The sequence below is a fragment of the Acinonyx jubatus genome, chromosome B2 (genome assembly GCF_027475565.1).
Source record: "Acinonyx jubatus isolate Ajub_Pintada_27869175 chromosome B2, VMU_Ajub_asm_v1.0, whole genome shotgun sequence".
NCBI classification, from domain to species: domain Eukaryota; kingdom Metazoa; phylum Chordata; class Mammalia; order Carnivora; family Felidae; genus Acinonyx; species Acinonyx jubatus.
This window is the reverse complement of record NC_069385.1, coordinates 124,659,920-124,674,000: the sequence shown is the minus strand read 5'-3', so window position 1 is coordinate 124,674,000 and position 14,081 is coordinate 124,659,920. Positions and strand designations below refer to the sequence as shown.

Sequence of the window (14,081 nt, the reverse complement as noted above, 5' to 3'; positions counted from 1 at the left end):
CCCATTTTGAAATGTTTCTAATGGCTGTGAATCCAGAGGGTCAGAGAGCTTGGGAGGAGAGACAGGGAGAGGAAATGCTTTTATCAGTCATTTCCTTGGTGCTCAGAGTCTGATCAACTTGCACTTCCCCTTCTTACTCTCATATAGCCACATTCAGGGACTTTAGGACATCCCTGATTTCTGTCTGATGACTAGAGAGACAGAAAGGCCTCCTGTATTCAGTTACCTTAGGGTGTCTCAAAAGTCATCTGATGTTTCTCACAACTCAGAGATGGGAGATTTTTGTCCCAGAGAAACAGACCTAGTGCTGAGGAAGCTTTATGTTGTTATTCATAGGCTGGTAGGGTATGTAACAGAGACAACATGTCAATAGTTCCAGACAGGTTAATCTAATTCCATTTAGAATAATGCAGTTACCCCTGTAGACTACAGTCAGTTCTTTAGACCTTGGGCTCTACAGTTTAATCCTATAAAAAAGAAAAATTAAGTCACAATTGAAATTGCTGCAGTTTCTTTAAACATCTATTTCATATACAATAATGTATTAGCAGTTAGGTTTGGACCACATTACAAAAAGAGATTTTAACTTCTGTAAACATGCTAATAGACATTTAAATTTTCTTCTTGGATGACTTCCATGGTGAGCAAGTGTGGCTATTATAGTTGATTCCTGATGAGTTTTATAACCGTGAAGATACTAAGATCATTGGATCCCACATTATCTGTTAACCGTAACATTGCCATGCTCTTTAAAAGTTTTTTAGTGTTTTAGCCATGGGGAAAGGATGTTTGTAAATCAGATTAGTCTGTTTTTGCAGAGGGGAAAATAAAGGTTCCGAAGAGCTTGGGAGTCGAGGGGGATCCATGGATAGACACCCAAAGTGCCAGCTGTTCAGGCTTTTGCACACACCTCAGGCTTTGCACCTAAAAGTGGGAAGGAAGAAAGGTCTGGGTACTCAAGTGGCATGGCATCCCTTCGACATCGAAAAGGTTTTTCCTTCTCCCTTCAATGCCCCAGCTGGTGACATTGATCCAAAAATTTTTTTGTTTAAGTAACTCCTAAAGCCTTATGGTTAAGCAACATATTTCCCTTCAAACTGGAACCAAGGAGGTGGAAGAGGCCCTAGGAAGTGCCAGAGAGCACATCAGTAGCAGTCCCCATGCACATGGCTGCTGCAGGGTCTGTCCCGAGGTAATTCTGTTTCCTCCAAGCACAGAAGCCCTGCCCTCATTAGATGGGGCCTTCCCACCCATACTACTTGGCTTTGTTTGTGTTTTTGTTTCTTTCAGTAAATGTATTTTGCAATAATTTTAGGTTTACAGAAAGGTTACAAAATTAGTACAGAATTTCTGAATATAGTCTCCCCATTGTTAACATAATACCATAGGACCTTTGTCACAGTTGAGAAACTGCCATTGGTAGAGTAGTGTTAGGCAAACCCCAGCCTTCATCTGGATGTCGCCAGTGTCTCCATTAATGACTTCCTGTTCCGGGATCCCATCCAGGATGACACTTTGTTGTCATCTCCCCAGCCTCCTCTGGTCTGGGCCTCGTTTCTCATGGCCTTGACAGTCTTGAGGAGCACGGGCCACCCAACCAATGGGTTAGGTCTCCTTTTTCTTGTTGAGCTCCTGAGTAGAGAGAATTACTCCCTGAGGACCTGCTGGGCTAGGAGAGCACGGAGGGGCCTTGGGGGCTGAATGTATGGCATTTCTGCTCACAGACACAAGGGCAGATCCTGAAGGCTGGGGCATTTCTGTGTTTTGACCCTCCCTGTTAAACTGCCAGGTTGACACCTGGGCTTCAGCAAATGTCAATGTGGCATTGGAGCACTAGTGGACTCTGTTCAGAATGGCTTTCAGAGCTAATTTGAGCCTCATGAGGAGTTCTGTCTAATAACTTTGTAGTTGGTCATATCACTCTGAGGCAGAACACTGTCTTGCTCAGCCCCCAAAGACCTTTGACTGTTAACTAAAACGTACATATACACATATGTGCGTACACACATATATGCACTTCTGTGCATACGTGCTCATGCGTGTGTTTATTTCTCTTTCCAAAGAGATGCACACCCTTAGGGGCCGCATCAGAAGGAGCAGCTACAGCCACAGCCACTGTACTTCCCACCTGTGAAGTTAGGGAGTATATGAGCACGTGCTTCTCCTGGTCTCTGAACAGTGGGTGAGGTGGACAGATCAGACTCCACACAGAAAAGAACTGCTTGTTTTAATACGACCTGAACCTGATTAGTGCCTCTGTAACCCAAAATGTCATTTGGGTTTGTTTGGGTTTTTTTTTTACATGTTTTAAAATGTTTATTTTGAGAGAGAGAGACAGAGCATGAGAGCATGAGCAGAGGAGGGGCAGAGAGAGAGAAGGAGAGAGAGAATCCCAAGCAGGCTCTGTGCTCTCAGTGCAGAGCCCGATGTGGAGCTCGATCCCAGTAACCATGAGATCATGACCTAAGCCTAAATCAGGAGTCAGACACTTAACCGACTGAGTCACCCAGGCACCCCTGTCATTAAGTTTGGTACTCAGGCAAAGTGGAGTGAGTCTACACTCATTGTTTATTTGTATGTACCCTGCCTCCCTCGCAAGAAAGGCTTTGCTGTGAAAAGGTACACTTAGGGTGTGCCTCGGCTCCCTTCAGGCCCCGTGGGGAAATTTGAACAGCAAAGTCAGTGTTTCTGTGAATGCGTTTTCTATCCTGAGAGCCAGACCCTATCCTCTGGCTTAAAGGAAAAAAAAAAAATTGCCCCTTTTCATGATGCCCCAATTGAGGAACGCCTAGGAGGCTGCCTATCCAGGGTCTTGCCGATGGGTCACGGGTTCTCTTTGTCTGCAGAGCTGGAGAAGGAGCTCTCCCGGAGGCCCAAGAAGGTCTGCATCGTGAAAGTGGTGGGAACCCGGAACCTGTGGAAGAACATCGTGGTCCTGTGTGTGAACTCGTGAGTCACAAGAGGGACACGAGCAGGGTGGAGGTCAGGGAGAGGCTGGAGAAGAGAGTGTCTGGAGGGGAGGCCGGCAGGGCCCTCCTTCTCCCACAGCTGCATCTTGAATTACAGCCACAACTCGAGGGCCTCTGGTCAGCCCAGGGCTTCGTGCTTGACCACGGGGCCCTGGATAAGTCTGATAAGCCCCAGGGTCCCTGTGTAGACCAAGAAGGTCTTTCCCATCTTGACTCACAGCTCAATAACCCTGCCCTTCCCTGACCACACAGAGTGGCCCTCACTCAGGGTCAGAGGTCACCTCAGGTGAGGGAGGATGTTAACTCTCATTTGATGTTAGAGACTATTGGAGGGCAGGGGGCAGGGTTTGCAGTCAATTTTGAAAGGCATCAGGACTCCTGTCCTGGAAAGAGTCAGGCCTCTGTTCCTACCATTCCCCACGGCTATTTCTATCAAAGCCACTCCACTTCATCAGTTCTCGATGTTGGGGCTCCTCCTCTCACCCTTGTCCTACAGACAAGGACATGGAGGCCCTAGCCACTCCGTTGGTCAGGGCCCGAGCCCTCAGGCTTCAGCCTCCCTGCCCAGAGTCGGCTCCAGACATGGCCACCGTGCTGCTGTCCAGTCTCAGGCAGATGCCAGCTAGGCTAATGGGACCATTACAAATGGAGTGCCTTTTCCAACTCTAGTTTGGAAAAAAAACACAAATTGTGGGGAAAGGGGGATCAATCTCTCTGACCTTGTTATCTTAAAATTACCTGTTATGATCCAAAGACTTCCTTCTTACCAGAACAAAAAGACGATTTCTGTGAGACCTCTGTAGGCCAAGAGACAGAGAAAGTCATCTGGGATCCCCAGAGATTAACCGAATCTCCCCAGTTGCAAGATTATAAAGCGACTGCCCCAGCAGGTCCTTTGCTGAGTATGTCCCAAGTGGAAATGAGTTCATTTGGCAAACAGCAGCTTCCCCTGTGGGGGCAAGGCTCTGCCGCAGTTGACCTTGATACATCCTCACAGTTTGATGAAAGCACTTTGATTTCCCCAAAGCACGGAAGTGGGGGTTGGGAGAGAAGGACATTTGTCACTCTGGGGTGGGTGCAGAGCGCTGATGTAACAGATGCGCTCCCGCAGCACTGCCCATGCCCTGAACATGCACTTGCAGCCTCCCAGGTGCATGCGTGCATTCGTACCCCACCCCCACCGCCTCCCCAAGTGGACATCTGTCTCCAGCGGGTGGCACACACATTTCCCAGCAGGTTTATACGAGCCTCTGGAGGCGATAGAGAGGCTTGACCCAGGGCAAAGGGAGGGAAACGATGATAAATTAAGAACTGAAACAAAGTCTCTAAAACCAGGTGTCTTCGTTTGGCCTGGCTTTCTGCTGGCTTCCCCAAGGTGTGTTTGTCAATAGCAGCAGGAATGGGTTAAGCAGGTAGTTCTCTGGGTGGATCCCCAAGTTTCCAGAACCCTGAGCACTGAAGGAAAAGTCAGAGGTCCAGATAGGCAGTATGTCTAGTAACCTTCTGCAAGCTGCTTACCCTCTTTAAGCCTTTTTTCCCATCTGTAAAATGGGTCTGACAGCAGCTCTTACGGTGCTGACATGGGATTAAGTGAGTTGACGAATGGGAGCGCTTTGTCTTACATGTTGGATCCATTTGATGGTGTTTGAACAGAATGTCTCACCGCTTTCATGCTCACACTCTCTGCTAAAGTGATGGTGAGGAGAGTGATCAGGCACCCCCATGAGAGGGCTGCTGCTGTCCTTTCTCTGAAGTCTCTTTGCATTGCACCCCATCAGACATGCGGTCGTGGAAACAGCATGTTCTCTGTGATGTGTTGAGCTGCATGTCTGTTTCCTGGTCACTGAGCCCTCCTGTCCTTGTACGCCTGCACACCGCCCCCCTCGGTGTGTGCGTCTCCCACAGGCTGACGGGGTACGGGATCCACCACTGCTTTGCAAGGAGCATGATGGGCCATGAGGTGAAGGTGCCGCTCCTCGAGAACTTCTATGCCGACTACTACACCGTGGCCAGCATCGCCCTGGCGTCCTGCCTGGCTATGTGCGTGGTGGTCAGGTTCCTGGGGCGCAGGGGAGGGCTGCTGCTCTTCATGATCCTCACCGCCCTGGCCTCGCTCCTGCAGCTTGGGCTGCTCAACTGTGAGTGGGGGTTGGGGGTGCGGATGGGCCACGGGGGCAGAGCCTGGGGGAGGGGAGCTGGCCTGTGACCAAAGGGTGTTCAGCAGAGCTGGGGGAGACTTTAGGAAGTTTTCTGTGACCCGAGCTATTATTCCAAAGCCAACAGCTTGAGGGAAGTACCTTGGGAAGAACAGATTTTAACTGGAATATCCATGGTGACTGTCCCTGAGTGCACTGTGCCTTTCCCCCTCCTGCCCCAGCCCAGCCCCCAGGCTGCCACTTGGAGCCTTCCTTCCTGGGTTCACCACGATTCCCTGCACGTGAGGCCTTCCCAGTCCTGGTGGACATGACTTCACTGACGGCCAGACTGTTTCTTTGTGACACATCACATGACCAGAAGAACAAAGCACTCTTTCATGGAAAACAAGGGGGACATTTGGACACCCCTGCATCGGGACACTGCTTGTCAGCAGATGTTCCCAAGTTTACCAGCTTGCGTTTGGGCCAAAGAATTCCTCAGTAAATGTTAAAAATAATTTAAATGAAAAAGAGGGAATCCATGTAGCGCCTCCAGCTGTGGGAGGCGTACTTGGTACAGCTCCTCGTGCATGGAAAAGGCACCAGGCATCTCTCTCTGACCTGCCCAGAGCGAGACACAAAAGAGCCGGGCAGCCAAGCCTGCTCTGAGCAGGCGCGGTCCTCCTGGGACAGGCTGGGACACTGCAGGAAACAGATGCCACCGGTCATCCCCCAGCTTCACAAGGAGAGCCAGGAATCAGACTCACGACTGTCCAGGTGCAGTGGGGCTTCGGGGAAGACAGCCTTCACGTCATCCATGGTGCGAGAGTCTGTATCCAGAACAGAAAGAAAAACTCCACACTTTCTCAACCTCATTGTGCAAACCGGATTAAAGAGCAGCTACTTGCAAACCCAGGAGCCCTTTCTCTAATTTGGTCACATCCTCATGCACTCCGTATCTTGATGGGAGACTGGTCTTATTGTCAGCTGTGACCAATAAGGAAATGGAGAAGTGGCAACTGGCTCCTGACCATCCCATCCCCTTGTGCAAGCTCATGAGCTTTGGGTGACAGCAGCAGCCCCTGGGAGTGTCACAGAGGCCCTCTTTGTCCCTGAGCAGGAATGTCCCAGGCACTCCTTGCACACAAGTAACTATGAGTATCAGGGCTCGGAGCTCGCAGAAATGTCGCCTGACGGGTCTGCCCCTGCAGAACTTGCTGCTTCCTTGAGCACAGACCAGCAGTGACTCTGGGATAATTTTTTCACAATGAAGTTAACCCTTTGGCTTGAGGACTAGAAGGTGTGCTAGAGTCTCTGTTCTGAAGAGTTCCATTTTCTCCCCACACTTGGAGGGCAGAATGGTTTTAGCCCTCTCCCCTCCAAACAAAACGAGTTTTGTTTAGTCAGGTGCTAATCCCAGGGTCCGGGGACTCTGTTAGCCCCAGGTCTCCGTGTCCCTCTAGCACTTGGCCCCTCCATGGGTGTTGGTTCTGCTCCCCAAGTGGGCCTGGCGGGCTGGCAGTGGGGCCAACCCAGACGTGGAGGGGAGTTGGCTTAGAAACTGGTCCCATGGAAAAGCACAGTGACAGCTTTGTACCTAACATGCTTTCTCTCTCCCCTCTTTACCCACCTTCTTCACCCTCGTCTGCATGGGCCCAGTGATTGGGAAATACAGCCAGCATCCAGACTCAGGTGAGCCCCAAATGCCTGTGCTGTGAACATCACCATTTTTTATTGCACCCAAATACACATTTTCATAAAGACTCACAGACCTGTGGTTTCCCTTCCCTCTCTCTTTCTCCTCCTCTCTTCCTACCCTTCAAGAGTTGCAGCTGAAGTTGGCCGTAGGTTGGACACTATAAGCATACATTTGTATTCTCTACTCCCTCTTGCCTCTAGAAAGAGCACCTCATTTCCCCGTTTGCACCCGGCTTGCACGCATGGCCTCACGTCTTCCGCCGGCATGGGCGGTCAGCACAGGGCACCCTGGTGCCGACGCAGTGCCACGGGCTATCTTTCGGACAGTGCCTGGGTGACATCAGAGAACCCCAGGGAGCATTGGAGGCCTGGCTGACTGTGCTGCCTGGGGAAGCTGCTATCCCCCTTTGTGAATCGTGAAAGCTCGCTGCTCTTGGCCATGGGGATGGCAGAGCTGGTGTCCCGCATCTTGCTGGTCACACACGCCTGGCCTGACCCGAACCCATGCTGCCAGGGCTTTCTGCAGCGGGCTCCCTGAGTTCATAATGCAGCCTTGCAGGGAACTGAGCTGTGCCCCACGTGTATGACCCCAACAGCATGCCAATACCCAGTGCTAGATGATGCGTGGGTGTGTGGTCAGACTCTGGTGCCATTTACAAATGCCTGGATGGGTTAAGTCTGACCCTCTGGGCTGTAAATTCTTCTGTTTGGGCTATTTGAGTTTTTATTCCCTTAAATCCAGCCTAGTAAACCCTGTCCTGTGTACTGGACGGGTCAGCCCTGAGGCCGGAATAGCAGAGACCTTCCTTCTCTGAAAGCTGGGATAGAAGGGGTGTTGCTAGAGCACCAGGGAGACCAGCCTTCCCCTCTTTACCCACCTTCCCTCCTGCCAGGCCCGGCTTGTGGCCTAAGGAACTCTGGCAGAGTCCGCGTGAGCTCTAGCATTCGAGGCCCACAGGAAATCACGGGAACCCCAACAAAGTCTCCACCAAGAGGGTCTGACCTCTTACACCTGACGTGCTCCTCGGTCTCCAGAGGGAACTGAGTGCCCTAGTCTGCACTTCTACTGGGGAAGGAGGAAGACCCTTCCTGTGGTCCCAGGCCTTCCTCCCACCCCTGTCCCACTGCTGTCTCTGCACCCCTCCCCCACCCCCTGCCTGCCGTGCCAGCCTCCTTTTCCCTTCCCTCCTGCCCCGCTCACTGTCTCCCTCTGATTCTCCTTCAGGTATGAGTGATAGTGTCAAGGACAAATTCTCCATCACGTTTTCCATCGTGGGCATGTTCGCCTCCCACGCGGTGGGAAGCCTCAGCGTGTTCTTCTGTGCAGAGATCACCCCCACAGTAATCAGGTACGTAATGGGAGGTGCCCCCCCAGGGCATCTTCTTCCTAGGACTCAGGAGAGGGCGGGAGGTTTAGCAAGGCTTGTGTGGAATGAACCAGCATCAGCTTTGTCCCACCCTGGCCTCCGGATGAGGGCATGGCTTGTGTGCTGGGCCTGTCAGGGCTTCCGATGGGGAAATTTTCCCTGACTCTGAGGCAACCGAGAGTCAGCCGAGAACTTGACCCTGGGGTCCATCCAGGCAAGGAACCTGAGGAACAAGGAGCAGGGACCTTTTCAGGGTATAGGAAGCTGCTTAGCTACTTTTGTTTTAGTTCACAAGGTAAGGTTTGATCCTTTCTCATGCTATGCCCACATAGTGATACATGGATGCTCCATGATGCTATTAAGATCACAGCATAATAAAAGGGTTTCCCTTCATTTAAAAGGGCATCACTAAACTACAGAGTCGTGTCATTTTCCTGGTAATTACTGTTTGTGACTTATGGAAGAGCTCATCTTGATTTACATCACACTGAACTTTGCATGGGAATATCATTAGCATGTTTAACACACATGCTTTTTAAAAAATATAAATTGTGAATAAATCAGGCAGTTACTCAGCCATGAATTAAAATGCAGAAGTCAGCTTGATGCCACCCATCCACCCTTACTTGCCCACATGAGCAAACAAGTGGAGCCCAGTACAGTTCAAGGCAGGACTTGTGCAGACTAATCATTTTAGCCCCTCGGGTGCTGCATGGGGCTCTGGGAGCAGACAGGCAGGTTCATAGACTTTCTTCCTACATTTCCACGAGTCATGCTGACCAGAGAAATTTCACATGACCTCATTTTGCTTCATTCTCCTGGATTATTACAATACATGCCAAGGAACTGTATATTTAAGAAAAAAGCAATTAAATGCCAAGTAATTCATCCTGTTCCAACCCTCTGCTAAGCCAAAGTGAAGAGCCTAAAGCTTATTTCATGCTAGAGGTTGCAAAATGCCTTAGGCGGACAGCATCTCCCTCAGTGTCCTTTCTTTACCTAAATTCCCTTACTTTATGAAAGAATGCAGCAAAGAGGGTTCTTTCATTAGTGCCCAAGTCAAGGTTGGACCTTCTGGCTTTCCAGCTGGCCTCCCCGCAGATTTGTGTGATTATGTATCGTTCTCTGGGAGCGGCCAGCTACCCCTGAACTCTGGGAGTTGATAGACCTCATTAGTCATTGTTAGATTTTGCTTAACAAGCTAAACTGAAGGAAATACAGTATCCTTTTCCTCTTTGATGCAAACCTGGAAAGATTATTTGGGAATACAAATTCAACAACTATGTTCTTAGATTCGGCTTGCCAAGATGACAAACTGGAAAAAATATTTGACCTTTGGTGATGTTTTTGTACTTGCCGAGGATGAAAGGAAATCAAGTACAAAGGGGGTCTCAGCCCAGGAGGGAAGAGTTGCTGGTGTCACTCCCTTACCCTTCCCTTCAGAGTCTCTTTCTTGCAAATACACTCAGGGACAATTCCCATGGAGTCCCTGGACAATAATTGGCCTCCCTCCCCTCCCCCCACTTTACAAAGATAAATCCAAGATAAACTAGGATGAGCGGCTTGGGGTGTGTGAGCTTCGTTTTTGTTTTTTGTTTTTTTTTTCTTTTTCTCATTGAAGTGTCATTGACATCCAGTGTTCTATTAGCTTCATTTTTCTTCATACTAAACTAACCTTTTTTTACAAGGCTGTTATTAAAAACGTACCTTCTGAACCAGGACAGTAGCCAAGGTTAAGATGCCAGGATTAACTAACTAGAAGAAAATAGGAGGATAATAACTTTTTTTGAACAAAGGCTTGTGGAAATCCATTGTCCAAGAATGACGGAGACCCAGGGCACCTCTTGCTTTTTTGGCTCAGGTCACAATCTCCGGGCCTTGGGATCAATCCCCACCTTGGGCTCCGTGCTGAGCATGGAGCCTGCTTAAGATTCTCTCTCTCTCCCTCTGCCCTTCTCCCCCACTCAAGAAGTCTCTCTTTCATTCCCTCTAAAATAATTTTTTTTTGTTTTAAATTAAAAAAAAAAAATTGACACTCACTAGAATCTAATGAACTGATTAATACCATTGTTTCATGAGACTCCATCCAGACTTTATATTACAGAGAAGCACTTCCCTCCGACCCAAGCGTGGTCCACATGCTGTTCATTTATCATCAGCTGATGCAACAAGTTCTTGGATTCTCTTCCAAAGGCTTCAGGAGTTACGTGCCTCTGCAGGCAGACAGGGACGAGAGAGAGAGAGAGAGAGAGAGAGACAGAGAGAGAGGGAGAACGAGAGGGAGAGCAAGTGAGAGAGGGGAAGACCTGTCTGCAGCACCCTCTCCCCTTTGGCTTGGTGAGAAGTGGCCAGGGGCCCTGGTTGGTCTATAAGCAGTTGGTGGCTTTTTTGTGCAAGATCATCTTTTCCATGCAGTGTCCATCTGGAAGCTGCAGGTGGGAGCCCCTGAGGCCTTTGCTGTCTTGCTCACCCCTCACAAAAGGGATCAGTTAATAGAGGAGGCAGGCACTGGTGATAACAGGCCCATTTCATTTTCCAACAATTCCACACAGATTCCTCAGAGCCCCTGGGCCTTGGCTGTTAATTCTCTGTTCTGTCTGAGCTTACCTAATCCTTCCTGGTGTCTTCTCCTGCTTTCCTCCCCTCCAGGCTATCTGACCCCTTTCTTCTAGAAACTTCTTTCTTGGAACTTGCCTTCTCGGAGAACTTCCTTCTGAGTAACTCCTCCCTACGCCCACGTCAGGACTAAGAACCTGGGCCCTGATGTCCTCCTCTCTAAAGTGCCTCAAGGACAGAGATGGCCTATGTGTAATGTGACATCTGGAGTCTGTTTAACCTTTCTAAAGATTTGTGTCTTACATAATCTACATACATACATATATTACAAATGCTGAGGACCAAGGAGCCAAGGCACACTGGCTAGTTCAAGAGCAGGGTGAGAACAACCAAAGTGCAGAGGATGTGGCCTAGAGCCTCAGACTCGCATCTCCAGCACGAGGAAGGAGTGACATGGAGCTGTGTGTGATCCCAAGGGCTGCTTTTCTGGGTGGCCTTAGGCAAGTCCCTCTGCCAGCCTTCATTCATCTCTTTTGCCCTAACATGAAACTCGTTATGACTGCCTTATTATTTGGCGGGGATGCTGAGGGGAAAAAGGATATATAGAAAGGATCCAGCCTCAGCAGATGACAGTTGATATTATTAATTATTCCTACCTGAATGTTGTTGGCAGTTATATTTATTTCTGTAAGAATTGGCACAAATTTTTGTTTACCCTTGACTTACAGAAATAGAGTAAAGACAAACTAAGTAATATAAAAGAGGAAGTGAAAACTGGGAGGTTTGTTCTGTTTAAATGCAAGATGCTGGGATTCCAGTGTTTAAAAGCATAATTTCAAGATTCTAGAATTCTTAATTTAAGCTTGCTACTTCTAACAGTCGGCCTGTGTATTAGTCTTTATATCTTTAATTTAGATACTATTACTAGTAACATAAAAGCCAGTGGATATTAAAATTTTTCTGCTTCTAAAGCATGGGGAGGCAAAATTTGCCCCCTGGTTCTCTTTTAACTGTAAATTGAGGTGGCCCCCTGCTGTGATATTTAAACATGGGCATATGCTGCCCTCTAGTGCCAATCTAAAGAAAAGCAAAAAATGCACAGAGTCAGCATTTAGAAGAGGAAAATTAACGTAATGTTAATAATGACCCCATTCTCTAAACTGAGATTTCAGAAAAACAACACCAAGCCAAAAATGGTATACCAAATTCTTCCAAAAGCGTCCCTCACCTTCCTGTGTAATTTCAAAGTATCCTTGATAGAAAACCAAATAGCAAATTGCTTTCATGGAAAAAATATATAAAGATATACTGCATATTATATATGCACATGGACTGCACCTTATATACACACACATATGTAGATACTTTTCTTAAATGAGCTAATCCTACCATAAATCAAATATATATGGCAGGATTTATTAACATTAATATTACATATTTTTATATTATGAAGTAAGACTTTCATGCCATGCCAACTTCTCTAACGGTGAATCTGTGAACCCCCTTCCTTGTGGGCCTGTGTCCTCTACCCTCCTGTATATTAACTCATGTGTGGACTTCATTTGCACTAAACAAGTTAAGTCTCTCTCACTGCTAGTCAGTGCCGTCCACGCTTAACGACAAGAAGGTCAGGCAGAAACCCAGAAGGTTTCAGAGAAAATGATGTCTCACTGGTATTAACAGCCCCAAGGAAACACCCATTACCCCCAGCATCCAGTATGTCCCTTGCAGCATCCTGTGGCTTCCAGAGTGGCCAGAATTATCAAAAAGACTGAGTGGCTATTTTGGGTGTTCATATTATCCATCTTACAGATGGTTTTACTCACATCACCCTTCATAATGGCTGTCTATATTTAACCTACCCCATTCATTTGGGTGAGCTGACCTTCCTACCTCGGAAGCCAGTATAGTCCACAAGCATCCAATATTTATTAGGCATAAATAATACGGGCCAGTTGGTATTCTAGAAAATAATCCTTGCCCTTGACAAGCTCATAGACTAAATGAAGATGGTGGGCATATGAGGAAATACTAACAAAAAGGTACAGAGTGTCTTTAAAAAGTGGTCTGGGACTCTGCCTGGGAAGGAGGTTGATATCTGGGAGATCCTCCCTCTCCAAAATATTGCTATTCCTTATTTGTGTCCCCTTGTTGGCCCAGTAGCACAATGGTGTGACTATTCCTACAGTACATCTGGTCTCTCTCCCTTGGTGAAAGGCTTTCTTTTTTTTTTTTTTTTTTTTTAAATGTCTGTTTATTTTTGAGAAATGGAGAGAAAGAGAAACCAGGGGAGGGACAAAGAGAGGGGAGACAGAGGATCCAAAGCAGGCTCTGTGCTGAAAACAGAGAGCCAGATGTGGGGTTCAAACTCACGAACCCACAAACCGTGAGATCATGACCTGAGCCGAAGTTGGATGCTTAGCCAACAGAGCCACCCAGGTGCCTCTGGTGGTGGAAGAGTTTCTAACTGGTGACACATCACAGCCTGGTGAGAGCTGGCTGTCTATTTTCTTCCATAGCTAAGGCTAGGAAATTCCACCACTCACTGAGTGTATTAGTTATCTATTGCTGTGTAACAAATTACCCCTCAGAACTTAGTGGCTTAAAACAGCACAGGCTTGCTGTCTCACAGTTTCTGTGGGCAGGAGTCAGCAAGGCCTAGCTGTATCCTCTGCTTCAGGATCTCCCACAGGCTGCAGTGGACCAGGGTAGGATCAGTCTTCAAGCTCATTCAGTAATGGGTAGATCTCTTAGTCTGTTGGGTCTGCTAGAACAGAATACCACAGACTGAGTGGCTTATAAACAACAGTAATTTATTTCTTAAAGTTTTAGAGGCTGGAAGTCCAAGATCAAGGTGTCAGCAGATTTGGTGTTTAGTCTGATTCCTGGTTCATTGATGGCCATCTTCCCCCTGTGTCCTCACATGGGAGAGAGGTGAGGGAGCTCTCTGGGGCCCCTTTTCTAAGGGCATTAATACCATTCATGAGTGCCCCACCCTCATGACCTAATCAGCTCCCAAAGGCCCCCTCCTAATACCATCACAATGGGGGTTAGGAATTGGGGGGTATAGACATTCAGACCATAACAGCAGGATTCAGTTCCTCTCTGGCTATTGGACCAAGAGCCTCAGTTCTCTGCTGGCTGGAGGTCACCTTAGCCTTGCTGCCTGGAGTGTAGCAGCATAATAGCTTGTTTCATCAAAGCCAGCAAGAGAATCTACTAGAAGTAAGTCTTTCATAACCTAATCACAGAAGGAACATCTCATTACCTTTGCCATATTTTACTGGTGAAAAGTTACTGTGTCCAGCTCACACTCAAGGTACAAGGGTATGAATGCTTGGGAGGTGCGAATCATT

General features: G+C 48.0%; 1 protein-coding gene across 4 annotated transcripts in view; it reads left to right on the top strand.

Annotated features, from left to right (window-relative positions):
• The window catches only part of SLC22A23 (solute carrier family 22 member 23), a 181,714-nt gene that overhangs the window by 157,692 nt on the left and 9,941 nt on the right, over positions 1–14,081 (top strand). Inside the window, exons 6-11 of one of the 4 annotated variants that reach the window (XM_053223076.1) lie at positions 2,847–2,949; positions 4,875–5,107; positions 6,764–6,796; positions 6,929–6,952; positions 8,028–8,151; positions 13,552–13,659. In XM_053223076.1, the coding sequence (XP_053079051.1) occupies positions 2,847–2,949; positions 4,875–5,107; positions 6,764–6,796; positions 6,929–6,952; positions 8,028–8,151; positions 13,552–13,659 (625 nt within the window). The remainder of the gene's footprint in view (positions 1–2,846; positions 2,950–4,874; positions 5,108–6,763; positions 6,797–6,928; positions 6,953–8,027; positions 8,152–13,551; positions 13,660–14,081) is intronic. The other 3 variants (XM_053223077.1, XM_015073554.3, XM_027040193.2) reach the window with 3 other exon arrangements.